This window comes from Quercus suber, unplaced genomic scaffold (genome assembly GCF_002906115.3).
Source record: "Quercus suber isolate HL8 unplaced genomic scaffold, Cork oak 2.0 scaffold_63, whole genome shotgun sequence".
In the NCBI taxonomy this organism is placed as follows: Eukaryota; Viridiplantae; Streptophyta; class Magnoliopsida; order Fagales; family Fagaceae; genus Quercus; species Quercus suber.
In genome coordinates, this window is record NW_027069528.1 from 581,730 (window position 1) to 605,065 (window position 23,336).

At 32.1% G+C, this 23,336-nt stretch overlaps 2 protein-coding genes across 2 annotated transcripts; both read left to right on the top strand.

The window, feature by feature from the left end:
• Positions 1–3,890: 3,890 nt before the first annotated feature.
• Positions 3,891–7,340, top strand: LOC112031869 (cell number regulator 8). The gene is made up of 3 exons (XM_024064579.2): positions 3,891–4,370; positions 5,096–5,298; positions 6,874–7,340. Exons 1-3 carry the CDS (start codon positions 4,040–4,042, stop codon positions 7,111–7,113), a joined length of 774 nt encoding a protein of 257 aa, XP_023920347.2. The 5' UTR covers positions 3,891–4,039; the 3' UTR covers positions 7,114–7,340.
• A 7,288-nt stretch (positions 7,341–14,628) lies between these two features.
• LOC112030880 (cell number regulator 8) lies at positions 14,629–18,099 on the top strand. The gene is made up of 3 exons (XM_024063550.2): positions 14,629–15,114; positions 15,836–16,038; positions 17,656–18,099. The coding sequence occupies exons 1-3, from the start codon at positions 14,778–14,780 to the stop codon at positions 17,893–17,895; spliced, it is 780 nt and encodes a 259-aa protein (XP_023919318.1). The 5' UTR covers positions 14,629–14,777; the 3' UTR covers positions 17,896–18,099.
• The last annotated feature ends 5,237 nt before the right edge of the window (positions 18,100–23,336 follow it).

The following is a 23,336-nucleotide window of genomic DNA, read 5'->3' on the forward strand; positions in this document are numbered from 1 at the left end:
TTGAACAATTTCTTTTTTGTTTGGTTCAAATGCAAAATTGACTCTCTAAGTTTTACTATTTGTCATTTTAGTCCTCTAAGTTTTAGTTTTGTCATTTCAGTCCTCTAAAACTTTTCAGAAACCTAGATTGTCATTATATCAAATACACAAAAAAAAAAAAAAAAACAGAGCAAAGCTTTTCACTTATATAATCAAAATCCAATCTTTTTCTTCATTTCTTTTCCCCACAGTTCCACACACCAACCGAAACTAAGAAAAAAACATGGGCATGTACCCTACCTTGATTACATTGAGAGGGTTAACGATAGCTCACTTTCCAAACCCCAAAGTCACCCCAATCCCACCTCTTCAACCTATTATCCATAGCCTAATCCTGCCTTTCCATCTACATTTGAGAACAATAGTGTTGAAGAGTAAGGTTAAGCATGAAAGTTGAAGGTCAAATATGATGATGATAACAAAATCAAATTCGGTTTCGAAGCGAAACAATAAAGTTAAGAAGTAAACTTGTTTTACCTGGAATTACACGCGCCCATTGATCCTTGAACAGAAACCAGACGATCTCAAAAGCTTTCTACATGACTCGAGAATCTTGTCCTTACTCTCCAGACCCAAATTGTTCAAATCCACGATCCTATTCTTCCTAATCAAAAAGTTGTCCAACGTAAAAATGTTTGGGCTAATAACGTTTTTCAGTAAAATTAAATTAAGAAATTAAATAATAGAAAAATCATCCAAAACTGTGTTAATTTGGTTAGTTAACGGCATTACTTGACAGAATAGTAACGAAAGACTGAATTGACAAACTTTAAAACTTAGAGGACTGAAATGACAAAACTAAAACTTAGAAAACTTAAATGACAAAGGGTGAAACTTAGAGGGTCAATTTTGCATTTTAGCCTTTTCGTTTCATGCACGTCACGTGTGAGAAGGGAAACAAGAGAAATTTGGACTTCATAGACTCATAGTCATGCCCAAATGATAAGCATAAGTGATTCATACTGTTGGATCAGGGAGAGAGAGAGACAGAGAGAGAGTCAAATTTGGGTTTAAAGATAGGTTTAGAATATAATAAATAAGGATAATTAATAAGATTTTAATAAGAATGTTTGTAATAATGATGGTATTTTTTTAACCGTTGGATCTAATTAAATCTAATAGTGTAACTTGAACCCATCTTATATATATATATATATTTTTTTTTTTTAGTACTCAAAATATTGGAGTTGGGTTGAAATTCTCCCAACTCAATATTTTGTGGATTCTAGTCAGTTTAACTGGTAAAGTTTTTTATGGTTGAATAAAACATCTGGAATTCAGTTTTTGCCTACATCAAAAACTGATTAATATCTTGATCTGATGATAAAAAATTATCATTAAGAACATACGTCATAAATTAAAATTTTCTCAAAAAAAAAAATTGTAACTTCGACAAAATTATGTCACAAAAGTCGTGTCTCTAAATTTTGTTCTCAAAAGACATTATTTTATAATACTCTACCGCGGATTGATCACGGTAAAAAGACAACCTATAAAATCATTAAACCGTTGTGGAAACGGTGAAGGCTATATAATTAATAAATAAAAATAAATTTTATTAATAAGTGAAAGTGCTAAACGAAGCCGTCTCCACGTTCGTTTGCTAGCGCTAGTGAACGAAGATGGAATTATTTAATTATTTTAAAACAATGTTAGAAGAGGTTATATTTTTTGGACGATAGATTTTATATATTTTTGAAATGTTCAATTTTTCTTTATTATTAGATCTGAATATCAATTATTTTCTTCTTATATATACATGGATAAAGTTTAGCAATAAACTTAGTTGTAACATAAGATTACAACTTTATTCAATATCTTTTTATTGAAAATTAATTTTTACAAATCCACTATTAAACTATATTTTCTTCTTATATTCTTTATACTTGCAAAATTTTAGAAAATTCAAGATCAATAACTATGTTATTAATAAATTGTTTTAATTACAAATTTTTGTAGTTTAAAATTATACATAAAATATAAATTTATAGATCATATAATAAATAATATCCGATTGACATAAAATTTGACGTGTGTATTAAGAGTGTAAAGAACATACAATTCAATGATTAGATTTTCAAATATATAACAATGTTTATTTTATTGAGAAAGTTAGGCTATAACTAATTTTATAATTAAACTTTTTCCTATATTCATGCACTGCCTTTAATTACCTATATGTTTTTTTTTTTTTTTTTTTTGGTGGAGTTTTATTTTTAAGGCTCCGGCTTTTTTTTTTTTTTTTTTTTTTTTTTTTTTTTTTTTTTTTTGTGGAGTTTTATTTTTAAGGCTCCGGCTCCAACTCCACCTACACCTCTAATACTATCAACTCTTAAACAGAAAATATAGATTACAGTTATCTTAATGGGTAAAGACAAAAAGCAATTTATTAATCTAAAAAAGAAAAAAAAAAAGCTAAAATATCATGAATGCCTAAATTTATTAACCAAAATTTTTTTTCCTCTTAATTGAACCATTCATCATTATTGTGAATCCTACAAGATTCACATCATCACATGCACAGGATAGGAATAGCCTGGTTAACTTCTCCACCAGATTGAAAAAGACAATTTTATAAAGGAAAATGTTTGGCTTATCATAAGTAATTTTTAGGTATTCTCGGATCACATTAAATAATTCTCTCTTTTCTCATATTTCTGGTAAAGTCTACTTATTATATTTATAGTTGGGTTTACCATAAATGTGAGAGGAGTGAGCGCTATTTCACCATATTCTTAGAGTAATTCTTCGGTACTCTCAAAATGGATTCAGATCTTCTAAATTTCTTAAGGTATTCTATCAAATAGATTTCTTTAAATCTTAACAATTCTTTTACGATTTAAGGGTCTAAATTCTGCGATGTCAGCATTCCACTAATAATACTCTTAATTGTTTTGTTTGCAACATTATTTTATTATTTTAAGAATATCGTTAGTAGAATGCTGACATGTCAAAATCTAGACTTTTAAATCGTAAAAGAGTGGTTAGAATTTAAAGAAATCTACTGATAGAGTACTCTAGAAAATCTAGAGGATCTGAATCCTTCTCGAAATACGAAAAATGATACTCTCTCCTCTCACGTTCATAACCAGGCCCACTCATTAAATTTAGAGGCATTTTTCGCTTAAAATATGTTTGGACTCTTACCACTAATAAAAATTCACGACATATATGCCAGTATTACTCATGATTAAATGAGTTATGCCAAACTTTGTGCTATTATTAAAAACATTATAAAAAGGGGCAATTATATCTGTCACTAGTATTACTATTTTATTCTAACAAGTATTACTACTTTACAAAAAAAAAAAAAAATAAAATAAAATACTATTTTGGTCATTAAACTTTACCAAAAATTTGTTTTTCATCTCTAAATTTTAAAAAATTTATTTTTCGTCCATAAACTATAGAAAAGTTCATATTTCATCTTTAAACTATTGAAAAAGGTTTTATTTACATCCTTAAACTTTACTAAAAGTTTGATTTTTATTTGTAAACTATCGAAAAAGTTCTTTTTTCATCTTTATTTTTATTTCTATACTATTCAAAAAACTTTTTACAAAATTTAAGGATGAGAACAAAACTTTTTAATATTTAAAGACGAAAAATAAATTTTTAATAAAATTTAAAGACAAAAATGATATTTTACTAAAAAAAAATATCTATCGCAACTTGTCTGGGGTCGAAAGACCTTACTAACGGACGTTTTAGAGAGGCAACTAACGTGGACTGACGCTGACGAGAGAGTACGCTGTTTGTTGGGGAGTCCGGGACCTACCAAAGAATTAGAAGCAAATGCAAATGCAAATGCAATGCTTTATTTTGTTTCTATATTTTTTGTCTCTTTCTTTTTTTGTTTGTTTCAAATCAAATCCTTCCAACGTTTGATTATAAAAGAAAAAAACCAAATCCTAAGGTTTTAAATCAAAATCAACCCCTCTCTCTCTCTCTCTCTCTATCTCTCTCTGTGAAATCAATCTCGAGTGACAGTCCAGACGCAATGGCTTCTGCTAATCAGGACTTGAACAAGAACGATAATCACGACGAATCTAGCCCTCTCTTGCCTAAGCAAGAACAAGAACAACAAGATGAAAAGAAAACCACCAAGCTAGCTGAGACTAAGTCTGATAAGGTTAAGACTGATGCGAAAGCTCCGGTTCCGGCTCCGGCGATCGGATTTGTCGGCGGGTACGCTTGGACCGCCGACGGGCTTCCCTTAAGGCACGGCGGCAGCGTGGTTGGCGAGCCCATGGGCCGTTCCCAATGGAACTCCGGCATCTGCGCTTGCCTCGGTCGCAACGACGAGTTCTTGAGCAGCGATCTTGAAGTTTGTAAGTCTCTCTTTCTTAACTTTAACAGACTTGCAAAATTTTCATGATCATTGTGGATCAATAACTATCTCTTTTTATAAAATGTTTGAATTTTTTGATGGAGTTGTAAATATCATCTGATTGTCACGAAATTCGGCATGTGTGTTAAGAACATCGAGTAAGACTACGTAATTCAATGGATAAATATTATGCATTTTGATGCTAAAATATTGGCAAATTATAATTTAAAAACAAAGTTATAATTTTTTTTTTTTTTTTAAATGCGATCGGATCTGAATCAGTGTTGTGGAGTCAACGATCGTAATTTTTGCTTGGACAGCTTTTGTTGTTATAATCCTTTCTTCTTTTATATGTTATAAGGATAAGAAATCCAGTTCTGACCTCCGCTTAGATTTTCTGTCTCTGTGTTTGATTCTTTAGGAAATTCCATGTTATATTTTTTAAAAGAACATGAAGAATTGGACATTCCTGGATTAATTGTAGGGATAAATGAGAAAGCTTGCAATCCTGTTAATAAAACATTACATGAGTTGATCTTGATTGTAGTTTGACAAAATTCTGAACCTGGTACTATGTTGCAATTTAATCTTTTGATGCTTTGGGAATGTCAACAATTTTGGATTATGAGGTTTCCTTTGTAAATTGATATGTTTTTCAACTGCCATTTTTTTTCAACAATTTTTTTTTGGTTCCTTTCTTTCTTTAACGATATGATGTTGGGGTAGGTGCTCTTGGCAGTTGTGCTCCTTGCGTGCTGTATGGAAGCAATGTCGAGAGACTTGGATCTAATCCTGGGACTTTTGCAAATCACTGCTCAACCTACGCTGCTCTATATTTGATTGGAAAATTAGTTTTTCGTTTGAACTGCCTTGCGCCGTGTTTTTCATATAATAGCCGTACTGCTATTCGTCGGAGGTTCAATCTAGAGGCAAGTTTCTCTCTCTCTCTCTCTCTCCAAAAAAATAAAATAAAATCCCTGATACGCAGTGGCAGTCTTGGTCAGCCTTTGAGGTGAGCAATGACAGTTATTGTATATTCTTATGAGATGCATGGTATCAATCGTCTCTCGTTTGAGTTTTCTATCTTTCTTAAAGTTCTGATAAATATCACTTATTTCTTTGAAAATGGTATCAATGTGTCATTGGGGGAAAAAAATTTCAATTCCAATCGGTAAATTTAAATCAGTTTCAATACAAACCTAGTTATGTAAGCTGAAATTATAAGATTTAGACTTGCAGCTGGTTCTTTATATCATTTTTTAGTTTGCTATTAATGATTTCAGAATTGTTTTAGCAACATATGGTTTCTGAATGTTCAAAAGGCTATTATTTTGGGTAGTCATATGTTTAATAGATGGAAAATAATATCATAAGTTGTCCTTTTAATTATGTAATGTTGGTTACTTATCATTAGACTTAAATCATCTTAACTTAAACCTGGTTGTGTAAGCTGAAATTATTAATGATTCAGAGATGCAGATAGTTCTGTATATCATTTATAGTTTGTTATTAGGGAATTCAGAATTCATTTACCAGGTTATGGTTTCTGAATTCGTTAAGTCATTAATGAAGCAATACTTTTTGAAAAATTTCTGGCTCATTTTTTGGGGGGATTATGATGTTTTGTGAAATTTGGGTTAGTCCATTGCATTTTATGTTGGAGTTGGGATTAATACTCTCTTTGTATATGGTTTTTAGAGAGTATATGTCTTGTCATTGACACATTTTTTAGCATATTAGGATGTAAGCAACTGCCTTCATTGGTATTTTCTTGTGGTGATCATGGCCATGTGCTACACAGATTTGGGTGTTACATATGTTCTGATTATTTTCTATATCTGATCTACATCAACTTCCATGGGTTGTCTTACAGAACCTATTTAGATAAATACTTTGTTTTCTCACCAAATACACACGCACACACGCACACAGAATCATTGGATAGCAATGTGTTTTTTCATAGCTAGCTAAAATTCTCTCTGAATGTTCTTGGATCAAAGTTGCTACATAGCTTGGTTGGTAAAAGAAAACAGTAAAATCAACATTGATAATGTTAATAAATTTGTTGTACAATGCCTCTGAGTCGTGTTCTTTCATGCACTTCAATAAATGTTAGTTTGTGTACAATTCTCAACATTTTTATCCTTGGGCTTTGTAGTTTTGCTTCTCCTTATTTTACATAAGGTATTAGAATGATAATTGTATTCTCGTTGATAAAAAAAAAACAATAAGAATTATGAAGGAGAGCCCAATTTGGAGTTTTTGCTGATTTGTGCACGGTTTGGTTGGTCTCATGCGTGCGGTCTTGAAAATTGTAACTCCCTTCTAGATTTCACGTATTTTCTCAAATATTGTGCATAATTCTTTTAAGTAATGGTGAGCTCATCATCATGAGCATTAATAATCTATTTTATTAATAAATTATCGTTACTCACATATATATATATATATATATATATGAAGGAGAGCTTTTGATTTATGTATTCATTTTAAATGATAAACAGGGCAGCTGTGAGGCACTTCATGGTACTTGTGGGTGCTGCGGAAGCTTTATAGAGGATGAGGTGCAGCGTGAAAAATGTGAGTCTGCATGTGACTTTGCGACTCATTTCTTCTGCCACCCATGTTCTCTTTGTCAGGAAGGTCGTGAGATCCGTCGTAGGATGCCTCATCCTGGGTTCAATGCTCAACCATTCTTGGTTATGATTCCTCCAGTGGAGCAGGCCATGGGCCGTGGGGCCTGAGAGCTTCCTGTCTCAGTATGAAAGAGTTTTACTGTCTATATATAGCATCAGTGTAGTAGGATAACATAGAACTCTTTAAACTGCATTTGCATTATCTCAGCCATCTTAGGCTTCTTTACTTTGTTTTGTCAAACACCCATAAATTGGATACGAAGATGTTTGTAGAGGTCTATTGTTTTCATTACATCGTGATGACATAATTCTTCATACCAAAAGGCTTTCTTGCATTTTGTTGTAATTTTGTTTGTGAAGTGGATAGAATAAATGCAAATTCTTGCCTAATGAAACTGGTTTAAGTGATAAGGTGCTGGATAATTTGCTGCTTGAGGAGTTCATTTTCTGCTGGATAAGTTGCTCCTTGAGGAGTTCGGTAGCTGTAGAATTTGAATTCTTTCAGCTGAACAAATTCTTCAAGATTATTCAATTTTGATCCTACTTCTATAAATATAAAAGTTACTAACATTATCTTTAACTAGTAAGTTGATATAGGGATAATTTTGTAATATTTTATATAAGACGGTTTTGGATAGTGTTGTTCATATATTATAAAAAAAAGTAAACTAAATTAGAGTAAAGAAACATATACATTTTGAGATATTAAAAATTAATTTAGTAATTTTACTGCATATTTATAGCCTTTTAAAGGTAAGATTTTTTTTTTTTTTTTTTTAATTATGAAACGAAAAATAAATGCAAAAGAGTAACGGGACTATTAAAATCAACTAATTTATGTTGTGTTCACATATTTAATACTATGAAATAAAAGTATGTTGAACTCTCACTGTTTTTCACTCATCGATAGTGCAACGTTAAAACACGATGTGGGTAAGTGTGCATGCATGTGTCTTATAGATGATTTAAAACCATACATTGCATACCAAGTATTCTCTCTACTTATATACCTAAGACAAAAACCTTCCAACCAAATGACCCAAACTTAAATCATATTTAATCCCTTAATTTGAAAAGAAAAAAAAAAAAAAAATTACCCACAGGGGTTTTGGTGTCTTGATGGTGGTGGGAGGCCAATATGACAGAGGTGGTGGCCCTCAGATTCTCTCTCTCTCTCTCTCTCTATCAAATGTTTTATTATTCTTAGGTCTTTTATTTTGGTAATATATGTAATGCGTTTTATTTAACAACCCACAACATTTTTGTGTCTCTCTGTCTCTCTTCAAGGCTTTATCTGGTTAGTTATTACTATTAGTCCTTAATTATTATTATTTTTTTTGCTTTTTTTAAAATATTAAAATAGTGGGTATGCTAAAAGACATGAAAAAGAGAGAAATGTGTGATGTAACCTTAAGAAATTAATGAGGGATTAATGAGATAATAGTAAAATAAGTTAATGTAAACTTTTGAGTAACAGTAAAAAAAACTTAATGAATATGGTAAAAAAATGTTAAATGCAAAATTAGAACGTTACTTGACAAAACCTCATGCACTATCGCATGAGATCTTTGCTTTATATATATATATATATATATATGCTAAAAGATATGAAAAAGAGAGAAATGTGTGAATGTAAGCTTAGGAAATTAATGAGAGATTAATGAGATACAGTAAAATAAGTTAATGTAAACTTTTGAGTAACAATAAAAAATACTTAATGAATGAGGTAAAAAAATGTTAAATGCAAAATTAGAGCGTCACTTGGCAAGACCTCGTGCACTCTCGCATGAGATCTTTGCTTTATATATATATATATATATATATGGATGATTATTCCTTTATAACTTCTAATCACGAATCAGCATGAGTCTCAAAAATCTTTGTGACAGGATTTTATCATACATATAAAATAAGCATTTTTTTTTAAATCTTTATATATATATTTTTAAAAGGATATTGCTATTATGTTCATTCTTATAAGAATTTAAGCACAAATTAAATTTTCATTATTTTTGACAAATTTTCTTTGATTCCTTTTTAATTTATATATTGTATTAGTTTAAATGAATTTTTTCTCAAGCTTTTAGAGGATGGACTCTAGATAAGATGTTCAACTTTTATGCGCCAAGCATTGACTATAAGTCTTGTACATGGAACAAATCAAGATAAGAAATTAAAAATATGGTCCATTTTGGTCGGCCTTAGCTTGGTTTGTCTAGACATCAATTTTCTTTCTTGCCGAAAGTCCGACTTATTTTAGGTGGAAGTTTCCTTGTTTATTACTCGTATACAAAATTCCATGATCATTAAATTGGAATAGAACCTTACTGACCTAACTAGTTGGAATAGTGAAATTTCTTTCCATCCACACTAATCGTTGTGTACACTTCAAATTTTTTCTACATCTCATAATGATACGTTGTGAAAAGGTGTCATCCAAGTTCAACATGATTGAAAGTTGTAGTTGAAACCATGGCCTAGAAGCTTTACTATTCAATACTTTGTAACAAAAATTAAACACTCATTTGATGTAACAGAAGACTGTGGAATTTGACACTGTATACATTGGGGTTTGTTCTTAATGTTATGAAATTACTGTAGGTACTAAAAACTCCAGTTTGATTAATTGGCAAGTCATGTTCTTTAAGCGTGAAAAGTCTACAATGGAAAACTTTTATATTCCTACAATAATGTTTTGGAGAGAAAATTGTTTGCCCACTCATCCCAAGGGTCCAATATTTCTAAGTGTGACTTAGTTACATGGAATTTTTGTGCAATTATGCCTAGATTTCTTTTAAAAATTTAATTATAATTTTAAATTCTAATTTGGTGATTTTTATATGATTTTTATGGTTTGATTTAGATTTAGTAAAGATATATTAGCAAAAAGAAACGAAGGTAGAGTTAATAAAGAAATCTGTACTTTCATATTAGCAATTACTGATGGCCAATGCTGCATTGTCATTTGTGGTTGTGGTATAAATAAGCAGTATGTTGTTTGGGCGACTAATTGAGGCAAAACAATTAACCATATTAAAAGGGATTAACAACTTTTTTTTCTTTCACCTTTACCATTTGTGGTATATATATGCCTTTTTCACATATGCTCAAGTGAAGTACCCATTAGGATTTCCCTTAATTATGATAAACATATTAATTTTTTTTAAAGGATGTTTTATATTTATTGAATGATATATATATATATATATATTTTTTTTTTCCCCCTTGAGCTAGAATAGTTGCGATGGAAGTATGAAGTGGATGGTTTTTTTTTAGTCCTTGAGTATTTTGGGTTGTTTCAACTGAGTAATGGCTCTTCTTAGACTCCTAAAATTTTTAGATTATTGATTTTGCTATATATAACTTAATTCTTCTTTACCTAATAAAGTTTGTAATTTTTGTAAGTACATTTTTTTTTTCAAGAAAATCCCTTTATGTTCGTGCTCATGTTAATGTTCATATTTGTATCTTTTGCAATATTCAATAAGTTGTTTACTCATTTTGTAAATTATCAATTGTAGTTAAAAAGAAAAAGTATAAACACTGATGGTACTGACGAAGTAGATCCTGCAAGAGGTAAGTTGGACCGACGAGGAAAGTCTTCAATGACGAGAAGACACGTTACTGACGGGGACAACATTTCATTCAATACCATCAGTAAATGACAGGGTCGGTTACAGATCCAGACGGACAGACCGTTGGGACTAAATTAAAGCCACATGATGACGCCAGAAAGCGTTACCCAGAGGGAAGTTAAACCACCATAAATTACCCAACGGCTAGAACCTAAAACAACATATATAAATCCCTCACACTCTCCCACGGAAGAGGTATGAACACATTGATATTGATGCTATTTGATTGCTTATTCTTGTGTAATTCTTGACACTAACTTTAGCATCGGAGACGTTGTGGCAGACACCACACCGGTGACCGTCCTTGAGAAAACACTCTTGCAGGAGGTCCAAGATCGTCCCTGTCCACATTCATTGACTGACGAATTCACACTTCATCAGTTTGGCGCCGTTTGTGGGAAACGAAATTTTTCGTGTTCAAACTCCAAATAGTAGTTTCCTACTCTTGTTCATTTCAGGATGGAGTCCAATCAAGATTCCGCAGCCCTAGCTCAACAAGTTCAGACCCTTGCAGCCACAGTTGAAGAGCTGACTAGGCAAACCCAGGAAATGAGGCTACGACTTCAGTAGGAGGAAAATCGTTCGAAAGGAAATCAAGAAGGTGAAGGGGATAGCTGCAGAAGAAGTGACCATCGAGGGCCAAATACTCCCGCCGAGCAAAATTCGGACATTCTTCGGGAGATGAGGAGGGAGATGGACGAACTAAGGAATGCCATCAAAGAAAAAACAGAGCGGAGCGTGGATCGGTTTTTTTTTTAACATTGATTCCAAATACCAATGGACTCACCATTCCAAATACATTGCAATATACTAACTTTTTTATTATTTTTTTTTTATTTATGAGATAGTGGCTCCTAAAAAAGGGCCATATATGGGACTGTGATTTCATGAACAATATGTAATCTATATGTATAATAATAGGTAAAATTGAAAGAAAATCCAATTAGATTTTAAATTGGAATTAAATTAGAGTCTAATTTTACGCCATATGTCTCATCTAATCTAAGTTTTTAAATTTTTGTGACAAATGAGTTAATTCAATGTAAAAATTAGAGGAGTCCAATATAAGTAAACCATTAAAAATATAATTTTTGTGCCATGTGTCTCATCTAATCTATGTTTTTTATATCAAATGAGTTAATTTAGTGTAAAAAACAAGGAGTCTAATATAAATAAATCATAAAAAATATAATTTTTGAATGATTTTATATTTATGAGCTTTTTATTTTTTATTTTTTTGTATAACTAAAAACAATTCAAGTTTATAAGTCATATATATATAAGGACCAAATTTGAACTTGTAGCCCACTATATGGAATGGCCTAAGCCCAAAAAGCCCATAAACAATGAATTTATAGAGAATGAGTTGGAGAACTGAGCTGTAATTGATCAAAATAACTTTAGAATCGGTCAAACGATAAGAGAGTGAAACGAAATAGGATTATATTGAAGAAAAATTATCCTCGGCCAGGTCTGAGATGCATTGTTCTGTTCTATTATCTTCCTCTTTGGTTACAAGTTTGGTTCCTGAATACTATAATATTTTCCTTCTGATTTTTCAGTCCCTATTCTTTGCTCCCTCTCCTTCCTTTTATACCCTTTTTCCTTTCCATCCCTATCTTCCACATGCATGCCCAATGGTGAATTTTGATACTTGTCCCATCAACACCTCCTATAAGTCTTCATGTAGTAGTTGTAAGGCTGAAACTCACTGTTCAAGCATCACCTCCACATTAATGCGGCTAGGAAGTTAGCTACAGAGTATTTAATGCAAATGTAGCAGCTTTTTCCTTGGATATTTTATGATCCTTCTATGTCTTGAGCTTCGTAGTGTTTATCTGCATTAACTAAGTACTTTTGTGACGTTTCTTCGGATAGTAGATCATCTCTACGGGTGATGGCCTCGCTCAGCCGAGGTGACTCTTATTATCGGTATAACCCCTTAAGTCGTCATGATCTAAATTGACTTCTTTGTTTGTTAACATGAACCCTTCTGATAACGTTTACCCCTCCTCGGATGTATTTCATCCTCGACGTGGGCCTCAGGTCCATTACACAACATGTGTAATGGACCTCCAGGCCTAATATCGCTACAATATATATAGCCAAAGTTAAGAGAAAATCCAATTAAATTCTAAACTGAAGTCTAATTTTGCGCTACATGTCTCATCTAATTTTTAAATTTGTGTTTCAAGTGAATTATTATATACAAAAATTAAAGAGTCTAAATTCAATTAGATTCTAAATTGAATTTTAATTGGAGTTCAATTTTGCACATGTGTTCCAACTAATTTTTGTGACAAGTAAATTATTACTTACGGTGTGGTGCATTATTACTTGTGGTGTTGTGCGGTTATGCCGTTTTGCGGGCGGTTTTGATGCGGTTTTGGTGTGATTTTTGTGGTTTGGTGAATACTCCTACTATCAACTCTTAAACAGAAAATATTGATTGTAGTTATCTTAATGAGTAAAGACAAAAAGTAATTTATTAATCGAAAAAGAAAAAAAAAAAAAAAAGAGCCAAAATATCAGGAATGCCTAAATTTATTAACCAATTTTTTTCTCCTCTTAATTGAACATTCATCATTATTGTGAATCCTACAAGATTCACATCATCACATGCACAGGATAGGAATAGCCTGGTTAACTTCTCCACCAAATTCAAAAGGACAATTTTATAAAGGAAAATGTTTGGCTTATAATAAGTAATTTTTAGGTATTTTCGGATCACGTTAAATAATTTTCTCTTTTCTCATATTTATGGTAAGGTTCACTTATTATATTTATAGTTGGGTTTACCATAATATGAGAGGAGGGAGTGCTATTTTACTATATTCTTAGAGTAATTCTTAGGTACTCTCAAAACGAATTCAGATCTTCTAAATTTCTTAGGGTATTCTACTAAATTGATTTCTTTAAATCTTAACAATTCTTTTACGATTTAAAGGGCTAAATTCTGCGATGTCAGTATTCCACTAATAATACTCTTAATTGTTTTATTTGCAACATTATTTTATTATTTTAAGAGTATTGTTAGAAGAATGCTGACATGTCAAAATCTAGACTTTTAAATTGTAAAAGGGTGGTTAGGATTTAAAGAAATTTATTGGTAGAGTACCTTAGGAAATCTGGAGGATCTGAATCTCTCTCGAAACACCAAAAATGATACTCTTTTCTCTCATGTTCACAACCAAGTCCACTCATTAAATTTAGAGGCATTTTTCGCTTAAAATATGTTTAGACTCTTACCACTAATAAAAATTAACGACATATATGCCATTATTACTCATGATTAAATGAGTTATGCCAAACTTTGTGCTATTATTAAAAACATTATAAAAAGGGGCAATTATATTTGTCACTAGTATTACTATCTTATTCAAATAAGTATTACTATTTGCTAAAAAAAAAAAGAGTAAAATACTATTTTAGTCCTTAAACTTTAGTAAAAGTTTGTTTTTCATCTTCAAATATTAAGAAGTTCATTTTTCGTCTATAAACAATAGAAACATTCATATTTCATCTTTAAACTATTGAAAAAAGTTTTATTTATATCTTTAAACTTTACTAAAAGTTTGGTTTTTATCTGTAAATTATCGAAAAAGTTTTAATTTCATCCTTATTTTTATTTCTATACTATTCAAAAAACTCTTTACAAAATTTAGGGATAAAAAAAACTTTTTAATATTTAAAGATGAAAAATAAATTTTTAATAAAATTTAAAAACCAAAATAGTATTTTACTTAAATATATATATATATATATATATATATCCGTCGCAATTTGTTTGGAGTAAAAAAGACTTAAGAGCATCTTCAAAAAAAAAAAAAAAAGACTTAAGAGCTAACGGACGTTCTAGAGAGGCAACTAACGTGTGACTGACGCGTACGAGAGTACGCGGTTTGTTGGAGAGTCCGGGACCTACCAAAGAATTAGAAGCGAATGCAAATGCAATGCAATGCTTTATTTTGTTTCTATATTTTTTGTTTTACCTCGGAAACCTCTTACCTTTGACGATTTCTCACCTGTCTCTTTCTTTTTTTGTTTGATTAAAAAAAAAAAAACCAAATCCTAAGGTTTTAAATCAAAATCCACCCTTCTCTCTCACTAGCGCTCTGTGAAATCAATCTCGATCCAATGGCTTCTGCTAATCACGAGTTGAACAAGAACGATAATCACGACGAATCTAGCCCTCTCTTGCCTAAGCAAGAACAAGAACAAGAACAACAAGATGAAAAGAAAACCACCAAGCTAGCTGAGACTAAGTCTGATAAGGTTGAGACTGATGCGAAAGCTCCGGCTCCGGCTCCGGCGATCGGATTTGTCGGCGGGTACGCTTGGACCGCCGATGGGCTTCCATTAAGGCACGGCGGCAGCGTGGTTGGCGAGCCCATGGGCCGTTCTCAATGGAACTCCGGCATCTGCGCTTGCCTCGGTCGCAACGACGAGTTCTTGAGCAGCGATCTTGAAGTTTGTAAGTTTCTCTTTCTTAACTTTAACAAACTTGCAAAATTTTCATGATCATTGTGGATCAATAACTATCTCTTTTATAAAATGTTTGAATTTATGGATGGAATTGTAAATAACATCTAATTGTCACGAAATTCGGCATGTGTTTTAAGAACATCGACGAAGAATATGTAATTCAACGGACAAATATTATGCATCTTGATGCTAAAATATTGGCAAATTATAATTTTAGAACAAATTTATAATGCTTTTTTTTTTTTAATGCAATCGGATCTGAATCAGTGTTGTGGAGTCAACGATCGTAATTTTTGCTTGGACAGCTTTTGTTGTTATAATCCTTTCTTCTTTTTTATGTTATAAGGATAAGAAATCAAGTTCTGACTTCGGATTAGATTTTTTGTCTCTGTTTGATTCTTTAGGAAATTCCATGTTATATTTTTGAAAAGAACATGAAGAATTGGACATTCCTGGATTAATTGTAGGGATAAATGAGAAAGCTTGCAATCCTGTTAATAAAACATTACATGAGTTGATCTTGATTGTTGTTTGACAAAATTCTGAACCTGGTACTATGTTGCAATTTAATCTTTTGATGCTTTGGGAATGTCAACAATTTTGGATTATGAGGCTTCCTTTGTAAATTGATATGTTTTTCAACTGCCATTTTTTTCAACAATTTTTTTTTTTGGTTCCTTTCTTTCTTTAACTGTATGATGTTGGGGTAGGTGCTCTTGGAAGTTGTGCTCCTTGCGTGCTGTATGGAAGCAATGCCGAGAGACTTGGATCTAATCCTGGGACTTTTGCAAATCACTGCTCAACTTACGCTGTTCTATATTTGATTGGCAAATTAGTTTTTGGTTGGAACTGCCTCGCGCCGTGGTTTTCATATAATAGCCGTACTGCTATTCGTCGGAGGTTCAATCTAGAGGCAAGTTTCTCTCTCTCTCTCTCTCTCTCTCTCTCTCTCTCTCTCTCTCTATAAACAAAAAATAAAATCCCTGATATGAGCAGTGGCAGTCTTGGTCTGCCTTTGAGGTGAGCAATGACAGTTATTGTATATTCTTATGAGATGCATGGTATCAATCATTGTCTCTCATTTGAGTTTTCTATCTTTCTTAAAGTTCTGATAAATATCACTTATTTCTTTGAAAATGGTATCAATATGTCATTGGGGGAAAAAAATTTCAATTCCAATCGGTAAATTTAAATCAGTTTCAAAACAAACCTTGTTATGTAAGCTGAAATTTAACGATTTTGACTTGCAGCTGGTTCTTTATATCATTTTGTAGTTTGCTATTAATGATTTCAGAATTGTTTCAGCAACATATGGTTTCTGAATTTTCAAAAGGCTATTATTTTGGGTAGTCATATGTTTAATAGATGGAACGTAATATCAAAAGTTGTCCTTTTAATTATGTAATATTGGTTACTTATCATTAGTAAATTAGACTTAAATCATCTCAACTTAAAACCTTGTTGTGTAAGCTGAAATTATTAATGATTCTGAGATGCAGATAGTTCTGTATATCATTTATAGTTTGCTATTAGGGAATTCAGAATTCATTTAGCAGGTTATGGTTTCTGAATTCGTTAACTCATTAATGAAGCAATTCTTTTTGAAAAATTTCCAGAACATTTTTTGGGGGGATTATGATATTTTGTGAAATATGGGTTAGTCCATTGCATTTTATGTTGGAGTTGGGATTAATACTCTCGTTGTATATGGTTTTTAGAGAGTATATGTCTTGTCATTGACACATTTTTTAGCATATTAGGATGTAAGCAACTGCCTTAATTGGTATTTTCTTGTGGTGATCATGGCCATGTGCTACACAGATTTGGGTGTTACATGTGTTCTGATTATTTTCTATATCTGATCTGCATCAACTTCCATGGGCTGTCTTACAGAACCTATTTAGATAAATACTTTGTTTTTCCACCAAATACACACCCACACACGCACACACACAGAATCATTGGATAGCAATGTATTTTTTCATAGCTAGCTAAAATTCTCTCTGAATGTTCTTGGTTCAAAGTTGCTACATAGCTTGGTTGGTAAAAGAAAACAGTAAAATCAACATTGATAATGTTAATAAATTTGATGTACAATGCCTCACAGTCGTGTTCTTTCATGCACTTCAATAAAAGTTAGTTTGTGTACAATTCTCAACATTTTTATCCTTGGGTGTAGTTTTGCTTCTCCTTATTGTACATAAGGTATTAGAATGATAATTGTATTCTCATTGATAAAAAAAAAAAAAATAACAATAAGAATTATGAAGGAGAGCCCAAGTTGGAGTTTTTGCTGATTTGTGCACGGTTTGATTGGTCTCATGCATGCGTTCTTGAAAATTGCAACTCCCTTCTAGATTTCACATATTCTCTCAAATTTTGTGCATAATTATTTTAGGTAATAGTGTGCTCATCATCATGAGCATTAATAATCTATTTTATTAATAAATTATCGTTACTTATATATATATATATATATATATATGAAGGAGAGATTTTGATTTATTTATTCATTTTAAATGATAAACAGGGCAGCTGTGAGGCACTTCACGGTACATGTGGGTGCTGCGGAAGCTTTGTAGAGGATGAGGTGCAGCGTGAACAATGTGAGTCTGCGTGTGACTTTGTGACTCATGTCTTCTGCCACCAATGTGCTCTTTGTCAGGAAGGACGTGAGATCCGTCGTAGGATGCCTCACCCTGGGTTCAGTGCTCAAACATTCTTGGTTATGATTCCTCCAGTGGAGCAGGCCATGGGCCGTGGGGCCTGAGAGCTTCCTGCCTCAGCATGAAAGAGTTTTACTATCTATATATAGCATCAGTGCAGTATGATAACATGGAACTCTTTAAACTGCATTTGCATTATCTCAGCCACTTAGGCTTCTTCTTTGTTTTGTCAAACACCCATAAATAAGATACGAAGAAAATGTGCACTTAACCTATATATTATGTTTATAATACATGATGTTTGTAGATGTCTATTGTTTTAATTACATCGTGATGACATAATTCTTCATACCGAAAGGCTTTCTTGCGTTTTGTTGTAATTTAGTTTGTAAAGTGGATAGAATAAGTGCAAATTCTTGCCTAACGAAACTGGTTAAATGATACGGTGCTGGATAATTTGTTGCTTGAGGAGTTCAGGTTCTGCTTGATAACTTGCTTCTTGAGGAGTTTGGTAGCTGTAGAATTTGAATTTTTTCAGCTGAAAAATTCTTCAAAATTATACAATTTTGATCCTACTTCTATATATATGTATATATATACACACACACTTTAACATTATCTTTAATTTTAAAAGAACGGACACAAACATGGTTATAATTAATGGTTACAACTTCACTCAATTTCTTTTTATTATATGTGAATTTTGATAAATCTATCATTATATTACATTTTTTTATTATATCGTGTATGTTCGCAAAGTTTCCAGAGAATAAAAATCAATAACTATGTCATCAATTAAATATTTAATTAAAAAATAAGTTTATGGATTGAATAGTAAATAACATTTAATTAGTTTGGAGGTAATTTTCTTTTGTCATGTTATTTTCTAATTTATATATATAGCAATAAATTAACTTATTATATATTTTGATCATTTAAACTTAAGGATGTTTTTTTTTGGTTATTTATATTGCAACAATTTTATCTTGACCCTTTAATGTTTGATTCTTTTTTCACATCGGTCATGTTGTTAATTTTTGTTAGAAAATACCTAACATTATATGAGTGAACGCCACCATGCATTTAACTACTGGATAACTAACAAAATGAACAATAAACATTTAAATCTTTATTGTTCATAGTGATGACATAATTCTTCATACCGAAAGGCTTTTGGCTATAAGAGAAGCCAATGATTTGTCCACCTCCAGGAATCCCAAATTGGACACTTGCTGTCTTCTGTCTTTTTTAATGCCCAGTGCCAACGTTGGCAAATTCATGCTTTCTTGCTTTATCCCAGTCTTAGTTTGCTCAGCTATCATTCCTTTTTTCCTATTTTTTATTTGGGTTTTACTTACGTGTATTTTTAAGGCAAACATTAGTAAATCATTTTAGAAATTTTTTTATGAAAAAATGAAAAAGTTATTAACTTTTTTGTTAGTTTTTTCAATTTTTTATTAAAAATTTAATAAAATAAATGATTAATGTGTATCTTAAGAGCATACATGAACTGAAATCTTTTTATTTTTACTTCGAGTTGGAGCCAAATGTTTTACATAATTGGTGTGTTTTAGACTATTATTATTATTGTGGGGGGTTTCACTCACGATAAAACAACTCCAACCACACAATTCTCTATCTATCTATAAGGAAGACCTATTGGTTTTGGGCTCTATTTTGTGGTCTCTCTCTCTCTAAGAAAAGCAATTGACTTGAGCTTCAGAGTGCTACTATCGTCCACCAATCCGTACTTTAACAACTTCCATCCATTAGGGGAGGGAAATTCCAGAACCGACCAGTACTCAATAGACTTTAGTACTGGACCAGCTTTAATACCGAACTCAACACATGTAGTTCATGATGTTATTACCAAATCGTCCTCCCTAGAGTTCCACCACTTATAATTATTATTATTATTATTATTGTTTTTTAATTTGAAGAAATCTTATGCGTGTGTGGGATCGATTTTAGATTGTAGGATCGTGTGATTGTACTTATCTTAACTGATTTAGAAACGATTCTTCTTTAGCAATAATTTTGAAGATTCAAGTCATTTGGGGAAAGTAAAATATGGTGTATATCTTCCTTTCTATTTATGGAACTTTTTTCCTATAGTTTTTTCTTTGAATTTTGATCTACATTATTATTATTATTATTTTTAGGGAGTTTTAACTTATGGTGTTTGCTCCTAATGATAGTTCTTTATTATTAGACCAAGATACCAATCAGGTTTTGGTGTAAGCGGAGATTAAATCCTAGATCTTTTATTCAATAATCAGAGACTTTATCAGTTAAGTTAACTGGAATCCACTTTTTTTTTTTTTTTTTTTAGTTAGCTCAAATTTGATTTTTCTTTAAAATTCGGATTTTTTTCCCTGTCTTACTCTATGGATACTCTAATAATTTTGACAATACTTTTCAAACAAAAATGCTTTGAATTTTGTTAATCGAACATATTATTGCGTATTGAATGAAGAATGTGATGGTTACAAATGGTTTCATAAGTTTGTGTTTGGATTTTGTGAAAACATGGTCCCTTGGACTTGCCTTCTGATGAGAAAAAAGAATTTGCAATGAGCATAAATTTTGCATAATTATTGTCCTTTGAAAGTCCTTTATAGACTATGGTGAAACTCCCAAATGCCTATTTGAAAATCATCTCTAGACTATGGGGTTTTGTAAAAAGTAAAAACATGGTCCCTTGGACTTGCCTTTTGATGAGAAAAAAGAATTTGCAATGAACATAACTTTTGCATAATTATTGTCCTTTGAAAGTCCTTTATAGACTATGGCGAAACTCCCAAATGCGTATTTGAAAATCATCTCTTTTTTTTTTTCTTTTTTTTTTTTTTCTTTTTTCTGATGAGAAAAATCATCTTTAGACTATGGTGGTGAGGCATTAGTTCATGCATAATTGAATCTTTTTTTTTCAATACGGGTATATGACATAATTTGCTGACCTTGTGCGATAGATTATTTGATCCATGATAAAATCTTGACATGTTTTCTAATTAATATTTTTCGATAAATTACATGTATCTTGATAAGAATTGTAGTGGGTAAAAATATGATTTTGTTGACATTCTTACAATAAATTTCTTATTTGAAGGAAGCTCTGCTGAAACTAAGTATATCTTAAGTCATTGGGAGGGCGTCCTTGGTAGAAGTTACCTGATAGGGTTAGTGTGTACCTAATAGGATCAAAGAGTGTATAATTGGGAGTGTCAAAGGGAGTCCTTGGCCTAATGCACCTCGACCAAGTCAGAGTGAGTACTTGAGAGTGTTCGAGAAAGTGCTCCGAAAAGTCTCCTCGGTCAAATGGAATCCTTTGCCTAATGCACCTTAGCCAAGTCAAAGAGAGTACTTGGAAGTGTTTAAGAGAGTGCTCCGGAAAGTCTCCTCAAAGGGTTAGAGCTCTAAGAGAATTAAAAATGAGGAGAAAGTGAAAGAGTGATGGTGCAGAACGTCCTATTTTCCAAATGGTCTTTCCTCCTTTTATAGAGAACCATATGGTTGTAGATGTTCTAGGAAATGTGTGGGCTTAATGTACAGAACATATGTCACCATGCATGGCTCTTTGGTATTATATGTGCTTAATTTTAATTGGTTGTATTTGCTATAGTCATATATGATAAGTTATCACTTATCTAAAGTTTGTGCTTTTTAGAAATGAGACCCCCACAAAAATAATGGGACTAATTTGATGAAACATGAGAATTATTTTGAAAACAATTGGACCCAATGAAATTAATGACACGCAATTCATGAAAATCAAGTATTTCTTCAATCAATTTAATGCGCATTTTAAATGGGTTATGATACTTATCTTGGGAAAGATCCAAAAATGTATTTTAGGAATAATTTTTCAAGGAAGTTGCATCATATTTTTTTAATGAAATTTCAGTATATTTCCCAAAGAAAATTACGTAACTTTTGACTTTTCATGGAATAAATTGTACGTTGGGTAGCTTTCTTAATTTCGCGATATTTTACTTAATTCAAGTCTGATTTTTGTTCATGAATAGTTAAAATGAAGGCAATTTCATGCTTTTATAAAATAGAATAATTCTTAATCGATTAGGCGGTCATATTTTTAGTTAAAACTCAATTTTGTTGTCTCTTTTATAAAACGGCATTATTATGACACACATTTGCAAAAAATATTTTAAGAAAAATTAAGAATGGTCAAAATAGAGTGATGAAACCTGCCCTTTTTTGTCTAATGCCTAATTGAAGGACGCCCATTTTGAAAAACAAGCTCACACAGAGAAAATTAGGCTTGATTTGGATGAGTTGCCTCAATTGCGGTCTCCAGGTCATTGTGACTTGTGAGAGTGACTTTGGGCGTTGGAGTGTTTATTCTTGTTCTTGTCCTCCTTTCTCTGATTCTCTCACCATCTACTTTAACATTATCGTCATACTTAAATTAACTTTACCCTTAAGTTATGATTTATACTTTATCTTAATAAAGTTAGATTTCGGATAAGATAAGGTTCGGATTTATTAAAGTTGTTTAAAATTAGTTTGGATATAGTTTGCTTCCGAGGTTGTTTTCCAATTGGGGTAGCTCATATATAAGTATAACGGTAGATGCAATGACTAAACTCATCATATATTTACACCATGTTTGTGTGATTGCGATGTGTATAAACTTAATCACTAATGGCATGTTTGGATGTTTAAAAAAGGAGGGGGAGTAGAGTAGAGGAAGGGAGAGTAATGCAATTACCTTGTTTGGAAGTTTTTTAAAGAATAAGGGGGAGGGGTTTGGAGGAGTTTGGAGGGGTTTGGACTCCCTCTAGCCCCCCAATTTTAATTCCCCAAAATTGGAGAGATTTGGAGGGGGAGTAGAGTACATAAACTATTGACCAAGTAAATTACCTAATTTATCCTTATTATATTAACAAAATTACACAAGGGAAAGGGCTAATTACTCCCTTCCCCCTTACTAATTTTAAAAACATCCAAATAAGGTAGAGGTGAATCATTCTCCTCTACTCTCCTCCCCACTACTCCCCTTCCCTCTACTCTCCTCCCTCTCTAAACTTCCAAAAAAGCCATAAGAGGCTAAACCAACCACTTAATTATAAAAACGAACAATGTGCCTTACCAAGGCACAAAAATTGCACGACAGTCTCGTGGCGGTACATGCTAAGCCCTGCTCACTTGCCTCAGTTGCTTGTATGCCCCTGATACAATGCCTGAACTGCTCACAAGCAGAACAGCCTGAACCTTATATAGGACATACCTGGGGGCTAGGTTGGAAAGCAGTAGGGTATGAAGACTTCGTAACAGTGCAAAACCAACCTTAAAACATGTTTAATCATTTTGACTGTCATGTTTAGCAATAGCAATTTGGTTGTTTCCAGTCCCTCGGGTAGATGTTCATTGATGAGGGCTACTTCACATGGTCATGGAAGCAACCAAATTAGATATGGCATATAACCCCCTTCCATACCCTCAGAATCAAACAGAAAAGACAAGTGAATGAGAGGGAAATGAACAATGGCAAACTCCAACTAGTAAACAAAGAAGGCATTCTAAA